This window comes from Haliotis rufescens, unplaced genomic scaffold (assembly GCF_023055435.1).
Source record: "Haliotis rufescens isolate VD_foot unplaced genomic scaffold, xgHalRufe1.0.p SCAF_12, whole genome shotgun sequence".
Taxonomy (NCBI): Eukaryota; Metazoa; Mollusca; class Gastropoda; order Lepetellida; family Haliotidae; genus Haliotis; species Haliotis rufescens.
Genome location: NW_025963802.1, coordinates 7,849,715 through 7,873,124, shown reverse-complemented (window position 1 = coordinate 7,873,124; position 23,410 = coordinate 7,849,715). Strand labels below are relative to the sequence as shown.

Below are 23,410 nucleotides of genomic sequence, written 5' to 3'. Positions count from 1 at the left end.
TTTCCTTCTTGCTAGAGTATGTGAGTGTGGTTTTACGCCGCTTTTATGAATATTCCAGCCATATCACGGCGGGGGACACCAGAATTGGATTTCACACATTGTACCAATATCGGTTATCGAACCCGGGTCTTCGGCGTGACGAGCGAACGCTTTAACCACTTGGCTACCTTTAACCACTTGCTAGAGACTGACAGCTTTAAGGTAGCGTTTAGGTTAAAGCTTTGTATCTATTTATACTAACCTTGCTCCAGACCAGGGATGATGGATTATGTAATTGCACTATAATTACTGCTGTTCCTAATCGACGTGTCCTTAAGTGTCATTAATTTGTTGTTTGTGATGTTTTCAGCGAGTGCAACAATGGACGACGATGTAAAACATTTGCAACGGCGAGGCTCCAAGGTGTATGAAACCGAGGGATATGAGGTTTCAATCCACTCCGACAGTTCACAGCGCATTGACCAAGCCATTGCAGATCTGAAGTCCCTGCCTAAAATAAAGCAAGAACCTATTGCCGAAGAATGTTTGGTGAACTTGACAGTTGACAAGGTATTTACTATTAATGTTAACGGGACACGCAATAGTGCATGTAATGCAATAGTTTTGAACGCCTGTTGCCTTGGGAATTTATAATAGCCACAATGATAATACCACTTTCTGGATGAGGACAGGGGCTTACCAAGGTTGTCAGTCAAAGACTACAAAGTGAAAATCTCACACACACACTATTCTTCCATATTAGGTTTCTTTACAGATATATCACGTTATATTGCAATCTTCGCCAAAATACCTTCATCGGGAGGTATCATATGGCGTGTACCACCACTTTGGTATCACCGTGCTTACAGGTGTTGATGTATAATGGCGAGTGTTGATGTTAAACCCAACGTTCCCATCACCGAATCAGGCCAATCTATTTACCCTGAACAGCAAAAGGCACCACTTCAGCAGCTGGGTTTAGAGGGCACAGGTTTCCTACGGTCTAATGCGCGGCATCTCGCTGAAGGAGTTGCGAGTAATCACGTCAGGATCCGTTGTTTGTCGATTAATATCCACGATTAGCCAATTATTATGCTTATGATTCTTGCTGGTGTCCCCATATCGGTGTTTAAGCGTCACTTAGGGGACTTCCTCCAATATTAAGACCGTAACTAAGATACTATTCAAAGCAGCGTTAAACCAACTCCCTCGCTCTGATCGTTTCAGCTGAAATGTCTATATGACCATGCAAAGATACACAGCGTAGGCATCTCCGTGGACACCAACGGTGGAGTTGTCAATGTTATGGTAAACCTTCATGTCGAATAATTTCTTTGAGGCTTTTACACTTCCAAGAATTAATAACGACATCAAGTCAGATATCCTTTAAATGTGATAACTGCCTAAGAGAAACTTTTGATATATGCACACACAGGCAAAAGAAAAACTATACGAAGTAAGATAGGACTCATCGCTCATTTCCGTTTAAATTTGGAGTACAGTAGGTCTTAAGCAACCCATGCTTGCCACAAAAAGCCACTACCCTTGTCGTAAGAAGTGACTAACGGGATGGGGTTGTCGCTGACTTGGTTGATGCATGTCATCGTATTCCAGATACGTGGATCGATGCACATGATGTCAATCACTGGATTGTCTGGTCCAGACTCGATTATTTACAGACCGCCGTCATATAGCTGCGTTAAACAACAAACAAACAAAAGAAACAAACGCTAAAATGTATTTATTTATTAATTGATTTCATAAACAGGGGTATCCTGATGATGTTTACAACATGATGAAACACGTGTATGAGATATGTGTAGACATACGAGCTTCCCAAATCGAGGCTAGGGCCATACAATGGTACTTTGTTGACGAAAAAGAGAGCGGGGAACAAGTGCTGAAGAAATACGAGTCTGGTCTCAATGAGGAAATAGAGCGGGCATTCCGGAGCAACGCCGTAGAGCCTGAATGTAACTTGACCACTGAAGACGGCGTCAACTACGTCATCGACTTTAACGACATGGTGGAATACAAGGAAGGAGACAAGGAAAATACGTCGGTCCCTGTCGTCAGAAGGAACCTTACTGAAAGTAGGTCAAATAGGACCACAATATATGGTTTGTAATATATTGTAATATATTGGCGCCAGCTAACCACCAAACAAGACCGTATAGATGCTATGCGTCCATGCCAGATTCCGGTAATGTGTTTCATTGGTAGAATGGGCGAGGTAATGCTGTTGACGACCACGGCAGCCATATTGAAAATGTCAATTTACCAGTGACTAATATCCATGAAGTGTTTGTCATGCGCAATGCGCACTTTGATTTCTGATATGGCAATGGCCTCTGAGTTCAGAGACCCTCATAAATCTGGAGATGTCACAAACCACTTGTTTTATAGCTTTGAAAATTAGCGCGCTGCCCTTTTGTCCTTTATTACTACCTAAAAAGCTAAAAAGAGTCCAGTCCGTTTCTTAACTTGGACATCATGGCTGCTATGCTGAAAAAGTTCCTTTTGTCATCTCTGCTTGAATCAAAGAGGAATTTGGTATGCAATATGTATATGTGGTTGTCATAGAAACGTTCGTTACCCCTTTTTACCCTTATCTCACCATTGTCAGTTACTTTTCTTTATCAATCTAGTTTTACTCAAATTTCGGTAAGCAATGAATTGATTAAGCTTAAATGTCTTGAATTTGTCTACTCATTAAATCCGAGCATTCTCCAAAGTCCCGGATGCCGTTGTACAAAGCGATCATAGCGCTAATGTGATGTAACTCCCATACTTTAACATAGACTTACGACTGCCGTAGTGCTAAGGTTGTTTTGTACAACGGCACCCTGGTCGTGTAGTTTCAGCGAGAGACTTCCACCCACCGCTGTCCTGGGAACCCATGAATCCCGATGAGAACATAAAGGTGGTCCTTCTAAAGAAGGATGACCAAGAGTACAGGGTTGTGGATAACAAGTTTTCAGTATCAAGGATGAAAGTAGTAAAGGTGAATTGATAAACAGATAGGCATTTATGTTTTCCGATATAATAAAAAAATATATATAATCTTGCTGCAATGCCAATGATTCAATGTACCACATGTTTTGATCAACATAGCCATAAAACAATACAAACTTTAAGAAAAACACCAATAAATCATATTCTCAGAAACCACTAGTCCCCGAGTGCAGAGGTGTTTCAGATCCTAATGTGGATTAGATTTGTTTATGGCACGCAAAAGGAAAAAGTTTAAATGCAAAATTAAATTGAAATATATTGTTCAATTCTAGAAACTGATTAAGCATTCTATTTTCAGAAACCGGTTTGCAGTGATATTTTTGGAGGAGTTTTGTTACAATATCAATCTTTTTTTCAATTGTAAAGAATATTATATTGAGAAAACATTGCGCAGCCAGTTAACAGTCACACTTTCCCGCCTGTGTGGCTAAATATTTCAATACACACTACATTAGCTCATATGGAAGGTCGCTTGTGAGCAACACAGCCTTGGCGCTATTTGTGTTGGTTGTTATTTGAATAAAACATGCATTGGCGTAAATCCACCCTGTGCGACATCTACGTCGACTTGTGGCAGTATTTGTGTCAGTTGTACATAGAGTTATCGACTTTAGGAGTGAGTCCAGCGAGCAGCGACCCACGCCGTCAGGGTACGATGACACGCAATCAACCAAGTCACCGAGCATAACCCCTGGAACCATTAAATCGTCTATTTCGACCAGCTTAGGTTTCTGGGAACTGATTCTAACACGGGCTCACTCACTGCTTCCAGATCGAGCGCATTCAGAACAAGACCCTGTACAAGCAGTACACGGCCAAGCGTGTGCAGTTCAGAGAGCCGGAGATGCAACTCTGGCACGGAACTGATTGTAAAGCAATTCCCTCCATCAACATAAACGGCTTCAACAGGAGCTACTGCGGCAAACATGGTGAGCGACAACTGTTACCTATTTGTAGCCCCTCATGTTGGAGGCCTATCTGTGATAAAGAGCCGCCTGGCGTCCATTAAACATGATGACTGTATTCTGGACATGACACACAGAAACCCTTCATGTGGGTGTATAAAAAACCACTATGGCATATCTCGCATGCCTTGAATGCCTTGAACCATCCCAACATGTTAATGCATGGGGTATAGATCGAGAAGCACGTGTGGTGTCTCCTCAGGCAAGAGACTCGAAGTATGTCAGCAGTGAATGGGTACCCAATAGGATGAGATGTAATGTGATTATTATTATTATTTTTATTGTTGTTGTTGTTGTTGATTTTTACCCTTTAGGCGTCATTATATGTCAGATATATACGCCGAATATATATTCAGAATTCTCAACTTTAGTGGGTGGGGTGTTTTGCTTACCCGAAAACGAGGCAGGGTAGTTGGGGATGCTGAAGACTTTGTATTTCACAGGTATTAGTGTGACACTGTGTGTTTTTACAAAGTGGTGGTGGTGGTTGGTGTCAACAAGAAATGCACAAGATAATCATAACCATCTTTTCACACACTTTGTCTGGCGTGCTCTAATGTCGGGTACTAATTTCAGATCTAAGTATTGTTATGTGTAAGTACTGTTAGTGTAAATATATTTGTAGTGATTGTCAGTGGCTGCAACTATTGAAAGGATAATAATAATAATAATAATAATTATAATTATAATAACATTTTATAATCAAATCTGTGATTTACCGATTGAGAAACGGAAAACAAATTAACCAATCATTTCCACAGAATCAACTTCAAAAGTTAAATGACATTATTTCTGTTACTCTCAATGCGGACTGCTCTTTGCATGACATTAACTGTTGCGTGTATGCTGGTGCTGAACACTGTGCCCAAAGAAAATGAACCACAAAAGGGAAATATAAAAAAAAAATCAAAAGAAAAACCGGTTTCAAATTAAATTGGATGAAACAAGGAAAGATGTGTCTTGGATATAACTTTGTTTAAAACTTCGGTCCTTAGGACAATTTATGTCAAAACGCCAGAAATCAATTTGGAAAAAAATAATAACAAAACACAAGACAACAAAAGTTAAAATTCTCAATCAAATTCTTGATTCTTTAAGGCAAAGTTAAAGGTTTGGACAGAAAGAAAAAACAAAGTGGGATAAGATAATAATTTCATAAAACAAAATAAATTGTTTAAATCAAATGAAAAACAATTTTACAGGCAATTAAATGCAACGAATGAGAGTGATGAGAAAAGACCCATCATGGATTCCAGTGAAAGGTTTTGGAAACAGTTGCGGTCTATACGCGGCAACTGTAACCTCGATGAACCATGGGTAGAGGATTACAATAATAGTGTACATGAAAAAATAAGGTCACCATTGGTGTGTTTCATTACACCTGATTGCCTAAAAAATGTCATTAAAAAGTCCAAATCTAATACGGCGCCAGGGCCTGATGGTATTCGAAACCGGTATTGGAAACTGTTCCTTTGTGTCCAAACGCCATTACTTCACTGTGTTAATTCTCTTGTGGATGCAGGGGATTTTCCGCCTTTGTTCAGCAAAGGGTGAACAATACTTCTCCCAAAGAAAGGCGATCTGACTGATGCTAAAAACTTCCGCCCAATTACTTGTTTGAACACACAGTACAAACTACTTACAGCGTGTCTTACAGATCTCGTGTCATCGTACTGCGATTCGAATGACATTATCTACATGGAGCAGAAAGGATCCAGAAAGGGATGTTGGGGTTGTAAGGATCAACTACTAGTTCAGAAAATGATCCTTAAAGAGGCTAAAACTTACCACCGTAACCAAGGTGTTGGACAGACAACAGGAAAGCTTATGATTCTGAACCTCACGAATGGATTTTGAAGTCACTGGAATGTATTGACCTCCCCGAGCGACTACATGTTTTACTCAAGTCTTTAATGAATTACTGGTCAACTCAACTTGAGATGTATTCACAGGGGCAGGTGGTGACTTCGGAACCCATTTCTATTCGGGCAGAGTACAAATGTAGACTTAAGAAAATCTGGAGTTCAGAGCTGAACGCTCGCAATAAAGTAAAAGCCACAAATACTTATGCTGTACCCGTCCTTTCATATTCTTTTTGGTGTTGTTGATTGGACGAAACAAGAAATTCAGGGTATTGACACCCTCACACGAAGAACCATGTCAGACAATAGATCCCACCAACCTCGCTCTTCCCTCAATCACTTATATATATTTACCAATCATTATGGGAGGACGTGGTTTGATTAACGTTAGGGCTTTTCATGACAGAATTGTTTTGTGCACTTTTGCATCAAAATGTGAATATGAAATGTAGATTATGTAATTATGAATTTAATGAGACTGTCCAACACATTGTGAGTGGATGCCCAGCTTTGGCACAGACACATTATCTTAGGCGACATGCTGGGGTGACTCGATCATTTTATTACCGTTTTTGACAAGGTTGTGGTTTTGACACAGAGGTCCATCCATGGTACGACCCGAAATATGTAGAGGCTGTCATGGAAAATGATAAATACAAAATCCTTTGGAATAGGTCCGTATACAGCCTCAGACATATCCATATGGCCCATTGTATTGCCTATTGTGATTATAATCCTGAATCTGTGTTAAAATATATTTTATTGATTATTCATTGATGTTGTTTTGGTCATTTACTTGTTTCACAGTTTAGTTCTGTGCAAACCGATTGATGGGTTAAACTCTGCGTTTGAATTTGGAAATCACCTTGTAACAGTATAGACCCTGTAATTAGTGCTATTATGACACATGGGCATAGTATGGAGCTCCAGCCTCCTTTAAACATCATGTTCTTTTCTTTCAGGCGCCCAATATGGAAACGGTGTCTACTTTGCAAAAGACGCCAGCTATTCCACACAAGATAGGTTCTACCAACCTGACTCTGCCGGCTACAAATACATCTACTTAGCGGACGTGTTGACCGGGGAGTACACTCTGGGGAAGAAGGGAATGAGGGTTCCTCCTCCTCTAGATCCGGCCACTCCAGCAGTCCTCTTTGATTCTGTTGTTGATGATATAAAAAAACCTGAAAAGTTTGTCATCTTTAATGACACACAGGCCTATCCAAAATACCTGGTAACTTACAAAGTGTTGGTGGATATGGCGTCCAAATAGAATGTGGACTATGGGAAACAACAGAGAAGTCCTGAACTATAATGTGTCACTGACACAACTAGTTGTTTCAGAAAAGATGTCTAAAATGTGAAATGTAGACTTCGGCTCACCTTAACATATTGAGCTCAACATAAGATGCTTCTTATGTATATCACAGCCAATGGACATTCTTCGGGTCACCCACAGACATTTTACACATTAACAGAAAAACGACTTTATTTGGGTAAATGATTCAGAAGACTTTGTTAGGCATGGCATGTTAGATGTAGCTGCTTGACTTTTTACTGGAAATATTATTCCATGTAGTGGTTACCTGATTAGATATTGGATATTTTACTGATGATATTACTGGTAGTAATGTTGGCATATGAGGGTTGGCCAAAAAGGTCTGAGCCTAACAATCAAAACCAACAATTGTTAAAGTTTTTAGTTTTAGTTTTCAAGGTAATCTCCCTTTGTTTCAATACATTTCTCATATTGATAGTGAAAATTTTCAATGCTAGTCGGAAAGAAGTTTTCTGAAGCCACCCCGAAAATCCATTTACAGCAGCTTTGAGGTCATCGTTGTCGTAATAGAGCTTTTCACAACGGTGTTCTTTCAGTTTAGGAAACAAGTGGAACTCACTTGGTGCCAAGTTTGGCGAGTATGGAGGGTGAGGAAGCTCTTTGAACCCACTGTCGCATTGTTGCACGTCAAGAGGTGTGGAAGAGGCATTGTCATGAAGCTGTAGAACTCCACCTGTCAGCATTCCCCACCGCTTTTCTTTGATAGAATCTTTCAGGTGATGAAGCAAAGCAGCCTAGTAGGCACCGGTAATTGTCTTTTGATTTTCTAAGTAATCAACAAGGATCACACCCTTGCATCCCAACATACAGTGGCCATAACATTTTTCACTAATCTTGAAGACTTGAATTTTCTGGTGCCAGAGAAGGGAAATGGTGCCATTCCATGGATTGACGTTTTGACTCTAGATCATAGTAGTGGAACCATGTTTCATCACCCGTTACTATTCTCTTTTTGAATTTGACGAAACCCTCCTTTAATAGCTCTAAATTTTCTCTGGCAATGTCAGTTCTTTTTCCCTGAAGATCAGAATGTAGAAACTTCTCTAAATGTTCATGAATAATAGTTTCAGTGGATCCATGGCTTAGATCTGTGTCTTCCTCAAGTTCAGCAATGGTAATACATATTTCTGACAGTATAAGTTTTTCTATTTCCTTGATTGAATCTTCATTGATGGAAGTTGAGGGAGGTCATCATCAAGGCTTGTTCTTGCAGCCTTAAACTCGCAATCCAATCCTTAACAGTGGAACAGCTAAGGCACTCATTCCCATACACTTGTGACATGCAGTCGGTACTGCTCGGTACTTGTTCTTTGCCATTTCTGTGTCCATTTGGACCCCTATCACATTCAACTGGCTGTCACTAATATACAAACAGCCTCAACAGACCAAATACACTTGCAATGAATTACTCAAACAGTGTACTGCATTGAATAGTTCACTTTGTTACGCCCATATTTGAAAGTAGTCAGACTTTGAACTTTTTGTTCAGCCCTCGTAATATGTGTTAAACCCATCTAACAAATCTCATAATTAGCATGCACAAGCCATGACATTCTGACACAATGGCACATTCAGCCAACTATGCCCAAGTCAAACAGCCTGAATATGTATGAACATCTGCCTATTATCCATAATTATACTACAAGTATTATTAAGATATGATATGATCATAATACATGTAATCTTAAAATTAAAAAAACAAAAACAATGAATATTGTCAACTTTAAGCATTTATTGATTCAACCTTTAGTTCAACAAAACATCCAGAACCCAGGTACAGAAACTCACCTTCCAAACATCTGTCACACATAGTTACTACAAGCTTGTTTTTGTTTACCTGAACGGTATTTAACATCACTAGGAAATTGAATGCTTTTGAATTGCAGGAGTGCTGGATAGATACAATCAGATGCAAATATTCTCCTTCATAACGAATAGCTTTTAAAATGTCAACACAGTTGGAAGGCATGTCAAAGTATGGCAATGCTTCTTCCGATTTCTGGAGTAGCTCTGTAGAGGGGTCAACAATATACCTTGTCTGGATACTAAGGGTGTGCGTTATTACCAGTATTATTGGTATATTAAGGTTCATTCTTTCTGTGACATGTATCACAATATCATTTTTTCATGCTCAATATATAAAGTGATTTCAAATAGCGGTTTTTATCATGTGTTTAATGTCATAGACTTGCCAAATGCCTTCGCGGCCCTGGAGCATGCATCCGAGGCCCCCAAATCGCTTGTATTTATTGACTGAGTAAACTTTATGTTGTACCAGCATCTTGTCTTGAACATTTATGAACTTCAATTCATACCTTAATGTATTAGGTTGCTCCTGAATTCAAAATTTAGAATTATACATATATGGTGATACGTCTCACCATAGGGCCTTGTGCATCGCAAACTATTGTGATACACTTTAAACCTCCAATACCCATCCCTACTGGATAAAGATATATCTCCAGAAGGCCATATAATAAAATCCATGTATGTTTGACATTGATGTTTCATGTTTATAGCCATATTGCATTAGTAAAGAAAATGACAAGAGAAAAGTAAATACACCTGGGTCCATTAGACATGAAATGGATTGAGCATGTTGAGACCTATTTAAAACACAAAAGAAATTCATTTTCAACCCATATTACATATCTTTATCATGTATACATGTATCCTTTTGGTTAGATACATGATGTTACAAACAAAATATAACAAAATTGTATCAACGCAAAAAGAATATTCATGGACATCTTCCTGTGGCAAGCGTGTCCACCAGCCTATATCAAAGCCTAGTTTCTACCCTTGACACATCATGGCTACTTTTCTTGACCCTGGCACCACCTTGCGTTGATCACGAGTTGTGCCCCTTGTAATGAAAATGCGATATCCAATCAGATCGCTGTTCTTATCTCGTAGAGCTTCACAAAAATGCTGACTGCCATTGGCGACGACCTCGTCAAACAGTAAATGAAAACATTCGTGATTTCATCTCTGACACAAAAACATAGGCAACCGTTTGGGTGTTTAAAAGATTAAAAAGCCTTGTCAACAAACGTGAAACGTTCTCTGACTTGACTATCGATATGTGCGATAGTCCAATCATATTTAGCACAGGAAAGTGGGCTTGGTGTGGCAAGGGTGAAAACAGGATTTGGATAAAAGGCTAGTGGACATTCTTGCCTCTGGAAGATGATCAATGGTGGAGTACTTTGGTGATCCCTATCTCTGCATGATAGAAGGGCAATACATGTTAACATTGACACATGTTTTGTGCATAAGCCCATTATCTTAAATAAATAAAAGTCAGGTGAGTACAGTTTATCAATTTACAGGCAAATGTCACCAAATGCTCACACAAACATATTGTAAGGCGAGCTCCCATCAGTGGGAAGACATCCATCCATTCATCCTCATTCCACGGCTTCACAACAGAAATCCTCTATATCAAGGTGTTGCAAGGGTGCAAAACATTCAGTCCACTTTCATACAACTTTACCACAATCATGTACAAAAGGAACTTGTTTTCAAAGACAAAACATATGAAAATATCATCTGTTGAGCTGGATTTCACTACTGGCAGTTGAGGGAAGCACTATTACCTGGAAGCTGAAATTCTCCAAAATTTGCTAAATATTGTTCACATGAAAAATTTCTACTACCCATATTCTACCATTGGCATGAACTAAAGCTATAACTTGTATATATGCTATCTTGGAATATCTTCTTTAAAAGAGGTATGAATAATGTCTTAGGAATTAGTATTTGATCATTTTAAATTTATAGATTTTGAACTATTGTTTAATACTTGATAAGATGTAGTAATTCTATTGATATTTAAAATTTCCATACATTGACCTATTTATACAATTTGAAATGAAAGCATCTGTTTTTTAAAGCTATATACAAAAATGAACAAACATGAACGGAAGTATGGGAAAGTATCGCAGTGGGTGAATTCACATAAGCATAAAACGTCAACGCTAGAAAATAATCACAATATAATCTCAAATATCTGCCGAAAAGGATTCCATAAAAGACATAGTAGTGGTAAATATCCTATGAATCAATCAGTCTGAAATGTGTCAGTGTTTAGTGAGTCAGAAATATTAACTGTCTGATTGTAATCCTTAAGTAATGCAATAACTTTAAAAACGTTTAACTAACATGAAATATGAATCAACTGATTCATCTGACTGATTCATATTAATTCAAATTTCATTTGCAGGAACTAAATTTAGTGAGTTTTGCTTGAAATGTATTTCAATAATGATATGGAGAGCCTGATGTGGGAGGAAGGCTCTAAGTGATGCAGGTCTTAACTGTTTAGTAATCCACCCAAGTGAAACTAAAACACATAATCAGAGCCAAATCTGGATGTGAACGTATGATCATGGGTTTCTGGCATTCGTCACCACTTGCCCCTTTCCGTAACCTTCAAGAAGACTCATTCCCATCAATGAAAGTTATGTGCAAAAATACGACAAACCCATCAGAATGTATGTATGACATCAAGAACTTCGATCAAAGAATCCCTTGGGAATAATTTTTGATTTTATCCATGTCTTGCATCTAAAAATATACGCTAGGTACAGCTAAATGTGTCCAGTCATACTGTAAAAAATACTGTAAGTCCCGATGTGTTTTAAATAACATCTGGAATATGTATGACACAGGGGGAAATATATGTGAATCATTACGCAACTAGTTGACAATTCTTTTACTTATGCCTGTTTGCACTTAGACGGAACCCAGTCACAAAAATGGCCACGAGAGGGGCACGAGTCACTATTTGGCTTGTCCCGGAATAACACAAGTTGGTCACAAATGGGGTTTCTGGCACAAGAAGCGGCTCCGTACAGTAAATTGCAGTGCCTCAGACTGAATGATAGGTGAAATGATAGCTCTAGACCATTATAAGTAGGAAGAATTGTTCTGTTTAAATAGTCAAATGAAAGGGTAGGCCTTCAAAAGACCAAATATGCTTCTAAAATGTATTATCACCACATTAGAGGCTATATTTTGAACACATTGTTTAACATGGAACATACAAACCAATACACTGTACAAATCTTTTCATGCTACTCAATTGGAGCAAAAGACCTAATAACAATACTGAAAGTTTGTCTTTCCAATGGAATTTTGAACAGGAATTGGCTCACTGAGCAACAGGGAGAAAGTAGAGTTCATCTTAATAAAGCTCATAATCCACTTGAAATGATTATACACTTCAAACTAATCCAGGAAAATCAGAGGTAACTGACTCAAGTTGCTTTGACAATGCAGTATTGCATGAATACACCCTTTAAATCTCAAGCCAATCTTTCCTGAAATGTTTCATTTGTGGTTTTACAGAAGGTGCATGTGTAAAGTTCTTGAACAAACCAGAAAACCACCTGTTACAGGTGAAGCTGTTCATATGATGACACAGAGGGCAACACTTGTCTGCATTGACAAGACACTGCTACAGAGCACAGTTTACTTCAACATTTCTTAACACAGACAACATGGAGAAGGCTGATGAATGTCAGGGGGGGGGCAAGAAAACAATTTGAACATTTTCTTATCACATCACTGCAATTATCAAGTTACACTCATCAAAATCAGATGGTACATAACTGCTTATTACTCGAGTAAAAAACATAAATTAGCCCCCAGAAGAAATGGTTGATAGTCATAGGGTTAAAAAATTTATTAAAAATTGGAATATATGAATTTCTGTGACACAAACTTTGTGTAAAATCTGCGCAATATGTTGTGTTTTCCATGAGTAAGTGCAATGAAAGTTACCTCGATTTAACATATCAATTCATGAGGCAATTTCACTGCATCATTGTTCTTATGCATGACATTCATTGATTAAAGACCACAACCAAACTCAACAGACAAATAAATAGTTCACAGAACATTTCAATCATCAATAAATGGCACACTGTCTCTGCATATTTTATACATGTAACAAAGTCTCAAACAAATCTAGAAAAATTAAACGTACCCCTTACACATGCATCCTATTTTCATCTCCATGCTATCACCAAAAGGTAAAAAAAACCTAGTGCAATACCCAAATGATATGCTCATGCACTATGACTTCTGACTGCACTAAGGGCCCTATTTTTTACTATACAGGATGGGGTGTTAAATATTTGTTATAGATTTTTTTCAGTCCCTGCTTCAAGGCATAAAATTATTTTCTCTGAAGAGAGACGAACAATCATATTTTCTGTTTGTTTGTTTGTTGTTTAACGCCACGCTAGCACTATTCCAGCTATATGACGGCGGTCTATGAATAATCAAGTCTGGACCAGACAATCCAGTGATTGGTATCATGGGCATCAATCCACGCAGTTGGGATACGATCACATGCATCAACCAAGTCCGCGAGTCTGACCACGCGATCCTATTAGTGGCATCTTACGACAAGCATAGTCACCTTTTACGGCAAGCATGGGTTGCTGAAGACCTATTCTACCCCGGATCTTCATATTTGCTATGCAGAACACATCTTGTAGGACACAGAGCAATTTCAGCAAACAACTTGTTTTGTTTGTAAAACCTAAAGAAAATTAAAAAAATAAACAATAATTTCTAAAACAATTTATTTTTCTTAAGAAAAATCCAAAAGACCAGTTCCCCTCAGAAAATCAAATCAACCCATAAGCTGTTACCATGGTTACATATGATCATATTGGCACTTCCATAGACATCTTATGATGAGTGTTATTTAGCACCTACCCCATCCACTATGCACCCACTTATACAATGAAACCCTGTTACTGCTGTGAACACTTACATCACTTCCAAATGAAATTTCTGGCCATTGAACACTCAATAAGAGTATATTAACACCCACAAATCTGACAACACATAATGTTTATCTCCTGAATGTACTGCAGTTTGAAATATGAATACAAAACATTAGATCAGGAAGGAGTTTTTGCAAGAGATATGGCACAGTTTATTACAATAAAAATACACCTATGACAGAGCAGGCATATACAACTTAAGTTACACAAGTCAAATGCATTTCATACTGTTATTTACAACATTGCATATGATAAACAAGGCAACTTGAATTTACTATCAGTTCTCACTGCAGAAGAATATTTTTATGTGGGGTTAACTTTCAGGGCCAATTAAGTAAGTATTGCCAAACTTTTGAGACCCAGCTCACTAATTATGGGCAGAAACTTCAAAAACTTTTCATTCCAATTCTGGCTTACAATTTTTATACACTCTGGAATGCTGTGAAGTTTTGGAAAAGCAATCTCTCAAATAAATATATTGACTACAGGTTTACTTGTAGCTGAGTAAGGAACAACAAGGCAGAAAGTGAGCAGGGCTCACTAACACCCCCAACTTCGACTACAATTTATTTCTAAGTTCAAAACATAAAAAAGCAGTATTTCTCAGAAAATCCACTTATCAAAATCAAAATTTGCACTGCATCTCCCCTAAAGGTATAGAAACCACACATCCAATTCAAAAGAATCAATTAAGGTTTCAAATGTTGATGTAAAAAATATGTCTAAGTTCAAAACATGAAAAGAAAAAATCATATTTTTGCAGAAAATCCACATATCAAAATCAAGCTTCGCACAGCCCCACTCCTATTAGTTTAGAAAGTGTCCTAAATTTGAAAAGAATCCATGCAGTAGTTTTCAAGTTATAATCATTAATTTAATAAATAGAATCAAAATAACCAATTTTAATTTTTGAAATAAAAATTATTTTCTGTCAAAGATGATTGGGGAGTTAAATGTGAGCTTTTGATATTGTGTCACTTTCAGATATTGGACAGTGCTTGAAAATCTTTCCTCTTCAACAAGTATGTACAAATACAACCTTAAACACAAGCCAAATCATAAAACAGTTTCAGTTTGGTTACCTTTAAATAAGGAAAACTAATTGGAAAAGTATTGTTTTGAAAACATTACACTTCTGAAGGAAGAAAGTGAGACTACATTTTGATTTTATTCTGAAATTTCTGAGTGAAATTTTGAGTAGGCACATAAGTAGACACAAAACACAAAATGCCCTAGTTCCTGATAATGGTTACTAAATCTAAACAGTCTTTAACATCAAACATCACAGCATTGCATTCAAGTTATGGACCTTTCCAGTGACACTGTGAGCAGTATTACAAATGTCAAACTGTTTCATACCAGTAGCTCTAAAGGTCATAAACAGTATGATGTATGATACTCACATTAAAAAAATAGAAAATAACAAAACAAAATCATCAGATAACTGCAGATGATGCTTTTGACCAAAAGCAAGAGCAAAACTAGCCCAGAATATTCATGTTAAGAGGACAATTTGGGGGTTACATGCTGATGCTCCATTGATGGTAGTCATGGAAACAAGGCTACACTCAGTTGGAACTGACATATTATATGTAATTAATTGTACACATTTTCCTATTTTCTTTCATCTTGATCTCACAAATGTAAAAAAACCATTTTAACACAGAATAATCCTTAATGAGATGAGTGAGTGAGTGAGTTGGGTTTAACACCGCTTTTAACACGGCGTGCCAGCTTAATGTGGAAGGAAAGCCCAAAGTGATGCAGGTCTCAGACGTTTACCACTTCGGTGAAACCCACAAGCACGGGTATGGTGCCGACAAATCTAGAAACATAATCGGGGTGAACCGGGATTCGAACCCACAATCATAGGTTTCTGGCGTGTCCAGGGGACGCAACTCTGCACAGCGAATCACGGCGCCTTAAATGACTGGGCCACCCGTGTCCCCCTTAATAAGATGAAGACATGAATGATTTTTAACTCCCAAATACATGAAGTGAGATATATATCTACGTTGATTACAGGGCTTTCAAAATGACACTAAATATGACAAATAAACAACTATGAATACAATTTTACTTTGGATGTGTTCATTGTTTTGGACATGGTCATAACATGTGTAAGAAAATGCCTTCTAACAAAATAAACAAGTGTTTGCATTTCGGAACTTGTGCACCCCTCCCATTTTCAACACACAGGATACTAGAGGTATTGAGTCATCACCATCACATCACGAAGTGCTCCCTGTTGTCAAGCATATGTGCCTTGGAAACTTAATAGCTAGACTGAAGTCACATTATATATTTTCAAGTCATACAGCATACAAAATGTATTCCAATAATGCATGGCCTGCATACTATCACTCATCAGTCCCACAAATATACAAATATACAAAAATAAACCATTTTGAATAAATTGGTGCTTAAAAACCCCATCACCTCTTTTTAAATATTTTTCGTACTCTTTTTACTTTCATCACAAACTTATACGTAATCATCCGACAAAAAATTTTATTCTGACAAAACCTTACTATTATCCACTTATTAAATAAATATACACCAGGTAAAAGGTTTAGTAAAATCGTTTTCGAGAGTAATCCTGGTTGCGCTGAAAAACAACAAATCCAACAATGCCACAAACACTGATGCCGATGAGGATGAGGAAAATAACAACAAACAGCTTCCATCCAGTCAGACTGCCCAGGAGATACGAGCCTTTGTTGTCATCAACACGATCTGTAGACAGAAGATAGCATTTCTCAGCAAAATATATGACATTAAGTGCCTGCTGCTTTTGTCCAGCCAAAATGTAAGTACGGAATCCCAGCCTATTTCAGCAAGGGTGGAAACTGGACTTTTATAGTCAGTTGACTTCCTTGCCTCAGAAGATAGTCAGCACATCAGGTTTATGTACCCAGAACATGAACATAAAAGGGCAGTTCTGAATGGAATATAATAAAGGCTGCACTATTATGTTGTTGTGGATACTGTTTAAAACGTCTGGTTTATGAGTACCATGGCATCTACACCCACAAGGGTGTATGATCTAGGGAATATTTGTGTTCTCGGTGTGTTCCTATGTGTGATTCTAATGAGCTCAACAAGACACTAACCTCTGGGGGCCTCCATATGCTCCGCCATTGGCAAGCCGGTATAAGGTGGCTCAGTTTTCTTATCCTGAAAAATAGACATGGACATGTTAACACTGTTAAGACTTGTGCTACTGTACATGCTGTAGCTGTAAGTCATTGATTAAATATTGAACAATTTCTGACAAGATAATAAATAAAATTTAATGAGCAAAGTCCCAATAACTTGACATTTATTTCACAGGAAAACAACATGTAATGTTCATACTGTTTTTAGGTTGAGATAGTGAAGACAGACCAAGGATTACAATCAGTGCAAATCAGGTAATTGAAACCACAACAAACCTTCCTTCTTCAGTATGACAACATTAAAAGTAAGACAGTTGCTTTTAGTTTTAGGTCATCTGGTTTTTGTTTTGTGTTTCTCTCACCAGCCCTATATTGCTGTCACGCCAAGAAACATAACTGTTGTCAAAGACAAAACAAACATCCATGTTTCAGCTTGAATGTTCTAATGGTCTCATCGTCAGAGATGTTTACGGCGCATGATGCATAAGCTCACTTGACTATTAGTCACGAGTGTTAAAACTGAATAAATTTCCCATATCATAAAAAAAACTGCTATGTATTATAATGGTACCATAGGATATTCAAAAACAGGAAGCAAGGTCATTCTCCTTATTGTTTGTTTTTGTCCTTTCTTAACATGTGTTTAAGCCCTCTATTTTCTCCATCCATGCTTTCAACACTGATACATCAACTGTTGAACACTTTGAAAAGAGAATAATAAGGACTAAATTATCCTGATTATCTGAAGCTGAGCATAGAGATGAAAACACACAGGGTAATATGAATGGCCTTACATCCAAGCTTTGCATTAACATTAAGGGTTGAGTTACAGATAATAACACCCTTATTATCCAGCGACTTCTGGCACAATCGTCATTTCTCGACAACTAGTAAGCTAAGATCAATACCCATGAGTGATGCATAACACACCAACCGACATCAGTGAGTGAGAGTGTGACATGGGCTTAAAGCCACTTTGAACAGTATTCCAGTCATATCACAGCATGACAGCTTAATGTGCGATCCTGGTTTCAGACGTTTACTAGTTTGGTGAAACCCATGAGCACGACAAACCAAGACAAAGTATTAGGGTGAACCGCCAAGACCTGAACCCACAATTTCAGGCATGCCAAACGACCACAACTCTGCACACGTAGACACGCAGAGAGACACACGCAGACACACACCCTCATCCCCATTACAACATGAGTAAATACATATTAAGTTATCTATATGTTTGCTGTTTAACGCCGCACTCAGCAATATTCCAGCTATGTGATGGCGGTCTGTAAATAATCGAGTCTGGACCAGGCGATCCAGTGATTGACATCGTGAACATCGATCTACGCAATTGGAAGATGAGGACATGCATCAAGCAAGTCAGTGAGCCTGACCAGCCGGTCCCGTTAGTCCCCTCTTACGACAAGCATAGTCCCCTTTTACAATAAGCATAGGTTGCTGAAGACCTATTCTACCCCCGGATCTTTACGGGTCTGTTGAGATAACTGAAACAGGTGAACAATGTTATACTCACTGAATCTGTTACTTTATCCAAATCATAAAATTTCATTGAAATAATATCATGATTATCTGAAATAAAAGAAAGAGTTTATTTACAACATGAAAACAAAACTGCATCAATACACACTACATGATGTAGCTGTAGCGATTGAGGTGGATTTTACACCACTATTAGCAATAATGTTATATCAAGACACAAGACACAAGAAATTGGCTTCACATTTCACCCATATGGGGAATTGAACCCAGGCATCCAGTGTCACAAGTGAGTGCTTTAACCACTAAACTACCCAACAGCCCAGCAACTTCTGTAATTATGGGACAGAATGGGACCAAATTTTCATCTACAATTGGTGTTCCGGAGTCTAATAACATTACAGATCTAACCTCCCCACCAGTCTCTTTAAAACATTACCATGACAACACATATTTACTACACACAACAATAGTCACAATGGACAAAAAGTGAAGAATTACCTCCCTTTCATAATTGTCCATCACTACCATAGGTCCCATGGGTCATAAGTGAGTGAGGTAAGATTCATAGCACTTTTCACATGTTTCACAACAGCAAGCTGGTATCATTCCAGCCATATCATGGCAGTTGGCACCAAGAATTGACTTCCTTTTCCCCATGTAAGAAATTGAGCTGGGCCTTTGGCACAAAAAGCCAATGCTTTAACCACTAGGCTTTGCGTGAGTGAGTGAGTGAGTGAGTGACGTTAGATTAACAACACTTTGAACAGTTTGTTGGTTTGTTTGTTGTTTAACACTGCACTCAGCAATATTCCAGCTATATGATGGCAGTCTGTAAATAATCAAGTCTGGACCAGACAATCCAGTGATTGACATCATGAGCATCAGTTGGGATACGACCAAGACAGCAAGCCTGGCCGACCGATCCCATTAGTCACCTCTTACAACAAGCATAGTCGCCTTTGAACAGTACTTCAGTTATATTATGGGGAGGCAGTTTGCTGAAAGTGATGCAGATTTACAAGTTAACTATTTTGGACAAACCTAGAAACATAATCAGGGCAAAACAGGGATTTGAACCAGCAACCATAAAATCCTGGTAGGCCGAAGGGATTCAACTCTACAGATTAATTGCAGTGCCTTAGACATCATGGCCCTCTATGTCCACTTGTCAAACATGAAGACAAAACAGACGGGTGATAAGATGCTAAAAAATTGATTCAGTTTGAGGGGAGGTGAAATCGGGTTTAACGTTTGGGTCCAAAATTACATAGCGATGTGCATGCGATATACCATACCACAGTTTAACATGAATACCCCTATCAGACACAGTATACTGTCTCCGAGCCGACCAGTCCTTGTTTTAGCCCCTTAATGCCAAGCGCCAGACCTGGTAACAAGAACCATCTTTTAAGGTCTTTTGGTATGATGCGACAGGGGATCTAATCCCGTACCTTCTGCTCTCCGGGCAGATGCTGTACCATTAGACCACGGAGGCGTTCTGATTCAGCATGAACCGGACACTGACCTGCTAAGTCCCCTGTTGCAGCTGACACACCAAAGTAATAGCCCACAGGTAACTTCACTCCCACCACTTGAAAACACTCAGCCCAGCCATTCTTATTGGCAATATCTGAAGATACCTGAAACACAGAAATGTGTTTTTTAGAGTAAAGATATCATTTATACTTATCCTGACTCATACTTATTGCTTATCTCTCTCTTTTCCAAATAGGTAGTGTAAACTTTCTGTGCTGTTCCCAGAGAACAGAGAAAACAGCTCACCCAAACGCACCCTTACTCCGTGCATGCACACAAGAACCATGTGACAAAGCTAAATAACTCAGCATTCTCTCTATTTTCCTACTTAATGGTCCATAACACATCGGTGGAAAGAGGGGAAGGCCGGGAGGGTACTCATGTGTATGAGTCAGGATAAGTATAAATGATATTTTATTCTAAAAAATACATATTTTATCTTATCTTGACTCATACTTATTGCTTGAATCTCTCTGTTGGTGGTGGGTTCCACCTGTATGTGTGATTAACGTTGATCTGTTCTATGAATCCCATGGGAACGATGTTAATCTTCTGTGTAAATTCTTTATTGGGGACCACCTTCCTTTTTTGTGAGTATCAAAAATGGAAGTAAATCATATACAGATTTGTGGATTTAGAAGGTTTCTTAGATTTAGAATCTTGTTCACCTTAAACGATTGAAGTGTTAAGAGAAGAGCAATAATCTTAACACAATCGTTTCTCACTCATGTGCTGAATTACACAGTGAAACAGGGGGCATGGACTCTCGGTCGTTGGTTATGGAACAGTAAACCTGACGTCAACAAGTCTACGTGATATTGTGTGAGTATGATCTTCTAGTGTCCTCTGGTAGGATTCGTGAGTTGTTGTGCCACAACTTATGGTCCGATTGGTGAATACCAGCTAAGTCTTCTGTAGCAAGGTCTCTCAGGTAGTGATTGGCGAAAACTGTATCTGATTTCCAGAAACAGCCTTCCAAAATAGTTGTAAGGGAGCAGTTGCCAAGAAGTGCCAAAGTCGAGGCTGAGGCTCTTACTTTGTGAGGGTTTTCTCCGTCAGGTGTTCAAAGTCAGCCTGTTGGAGAGGTCCGTATGCATCACTGGTTAGGTGTTGTAGGACTATATTAAGGTCCCATGGTGGGGCTCTAAAATTTTTCTGTTGGTCTTAAGTCTGAAGGATCAGAGAAGGGCTATCAGCTCGGGACCTTTAATAAGTTTTATCCCGTTAGCCATTTTACTTTTTTATTTTACTTTGCTTTTAACAGTATTCCAGGTATATCACGGCGTGTCAGCTTAATGTAGGAAGAAAGCCCGAAGTGAGGCAGGACTCAGACGTTTACCACTTTGGTGAAACCCACGAGCACGGGTATGGTGCTGACAAACCTAGAAACATAATCGGGGCGAACCTGGATTCGAATGCACTATCATAGGTTTCTGAAGTGCCCAAGGGACACAACTCTGCACAGCGAATTGCGGCGCCTTAGACGACTCGGCCACCCGTGCCCCTGTTCACCAAAAGGTGTCTGAATATTTGTAGTAATTGCAGTTTTAAATCCTAGTACTCTAGGTATGGATTTAGAAATCTCTGAATAGGGCGTAAGTGTAGTCTGCCTCGGACGGTCAACGCTTGGGAGGACGTGAGTAAGCCTAGTATCACTTGCCATTCGTTGACTGAGATTTCCTTGTAAACTGCTGCTGGCAAGTAAGTCTTGATTTTTATTCACCGATCTTCTGGTACTAGTATTTGATTCTGGTTCATTAGAAATCTGATCCCGAGAAATCTGAGATCCTCAGATGGTTGTAAGTCGGACTTCTGATAATTTATTAACCAACCCAGCTGTGTTAATGATTTCAGGGTAAAATTCAGTTGTAGTCTGAGTAGCTCTGTAGATTGATGGGCTAGGTAGAAAGAACAACGAGTTTCTTTGTTGTGAAGAAATGTCATAATTGGTTTGGTCACTCGTGTAAATAACTATGGGGCCGTGGAAATTCCAAAGGGCAGAACTGCCCACTGGTAATGTTGGCCTTTGAAGAGGAAACATAAATATTTCCTGAAAGTCTGTTTTATGGGAATGTGTAGGTAAGCATCATGTAGATCAATGCTTTCCAGATAGTCATGCCATCTTATCATTTGTTTTAATTGCAGCAAATGAATTTTGAATTTTTCCCGTTTTGGGAGTTATTTCTTGTTGAATCACCTCATGTTGTAAATCAAACAAAACTTTTCATTCGAATTCTTTTTGGGAGCCAGAAAGATCGGCAAAAAGAAACCTGGTCTTAGTAAATCTGGTTGAATTATCTTGATTTCGCCCTAGTTGAGTAGCGAATTGATTGCTTCGGTTAACCTAGGTAACAGTTCTTTCCAATAACATATTTTCGGTGGCTTGTGAGATTACAGGGGGTTCTTGAGTAAAGTCGGGATGCAGCCCTTTCTTGGAATGTTAGATACAATTTATTCTCCGAGAATGTCCCAATTCTTCTAAATTCTTGCCAATCTTCTGCCTACAGGGGAATGCTGTACATAAACAGCTCGGGGGTGGTGGGGTGTGTGTGTGTGTGTGTGTGTGTGTGTGTGTGGGGGGGGGGGGGGGGGGGGGGGTGAAGTTCCAGTCGCTCATCAGCCTATCTTCACTGGTAATTGTGGGATCTCCTCAATCCGCACCCCAGACCAGAGTCACATGACCTGCCATGTGACTTGCGAAAAGAAGACGATTTCCTGCCTCTGTAGTTGTACAAGCGTTTTTCTTTAGCTTTTTTAATACCTGTGAAACGGCTTTTGAATTGGGTTTTCCGAATGGATTGACGATACATAGAATTCCTAGTCTGAACAGACTTGATGAGCATATGATCTTTGGAGTCATGAAGTCCTTCTTAGTTGTGTTTACGTATGTTACCATTAAAAATGGTTGGGCCCTCTCAAGGTTGTCTTAATAATTCTTTGGTATAGGTATCTGACCAATTGCAGTTATTTTTGTTGCTTTGTCGCCGTAGTAGTGTAAGACCTCACGACACTGAACTTATAGGATCAGAAATAATTTCTTGGTTTTTCTTCTGATTGATGAGAGCTGAAAGTTCCGTTCTTTCATGGTCATTCTGAGGCTCTTTTAATTCATAGATTATAGCTTCATTCATAGCGCGTGTCATCGCTAGTCCAAAGAATGCATGTCTTGTAATGATATCAAGTTGTGCAATTTTCTGATCCTCATTGCGATAAGATTTTACATAAGTGAGTAATCGTCATCAATCTCCGGCGA

General features: G+C 38.7%; 2 protein-coding genes across 2 annotated transcripts in view; one reads left to right on the top strand and one right to left on the bottom strand.

The window, feature by feature from the left end:
* Positions 1-9,879, top strand: part of LOC124141276 (protein mono-ADP-ribosyltransferase PARP14-like) — a 33,017-nt gene extending 23,138 nt beyond the window's left edge. Inside the window, exons 13-18 of the mRNA XM_048393329.1 lie at positions 350-549; positions 1,207-1,287; positions 1,748-2,072; positions 2,838-2,983; positions 3,767-3,923; positions 6,784-9,879. Coding sequence (XP_048249286.1) covers positions 350-549; positions 1,207-1,287; positions 1,748-2,072; positions 2,838-2,983; positions 3,767-3,923; positions 6,784-7,094 — 1,220 coding nt within the window. The 3' untranslated portion in view covers positions 7,095-9,879. The remainder of the gene's footprint in view (positions 1-349; positions 550-1,206; positions 1,288-1,747; positions 2,073-2,837; positions 2,984-3,766; positions 3,924-6,783) is intronic.
* Positions 8,878-23,410, bottom strand: part of LOC124141219 (vesicular integral-membrane protein VIP36-like) — a 27,141-nt gene continuing 12,608 nt past the window's right edge. The window contains exons 6-9 of the mRNA XM_046509157.2: positions 20,147-20,261; positions 18,656-18,711; positions 17,077-17,140; positions 8,878-16,699 (exon numbers count right to left, since the gene is read on the bottom strand). Of these exons, the coding sequence (XP_046365113.1) occupies positions 16,536-16,699; positions 17,077-17,140; positions 18,656-18,711; positions 20,147-20,261 (399 nt within the window). The 3' untranslated portion in view covers positions 8,878-16,535. The remainder of the gene's footprint in view (positions 16,700-17,076; positions 17,141-18,655; positions 18,712-20,146; positions 20,262-23,410) is intronic.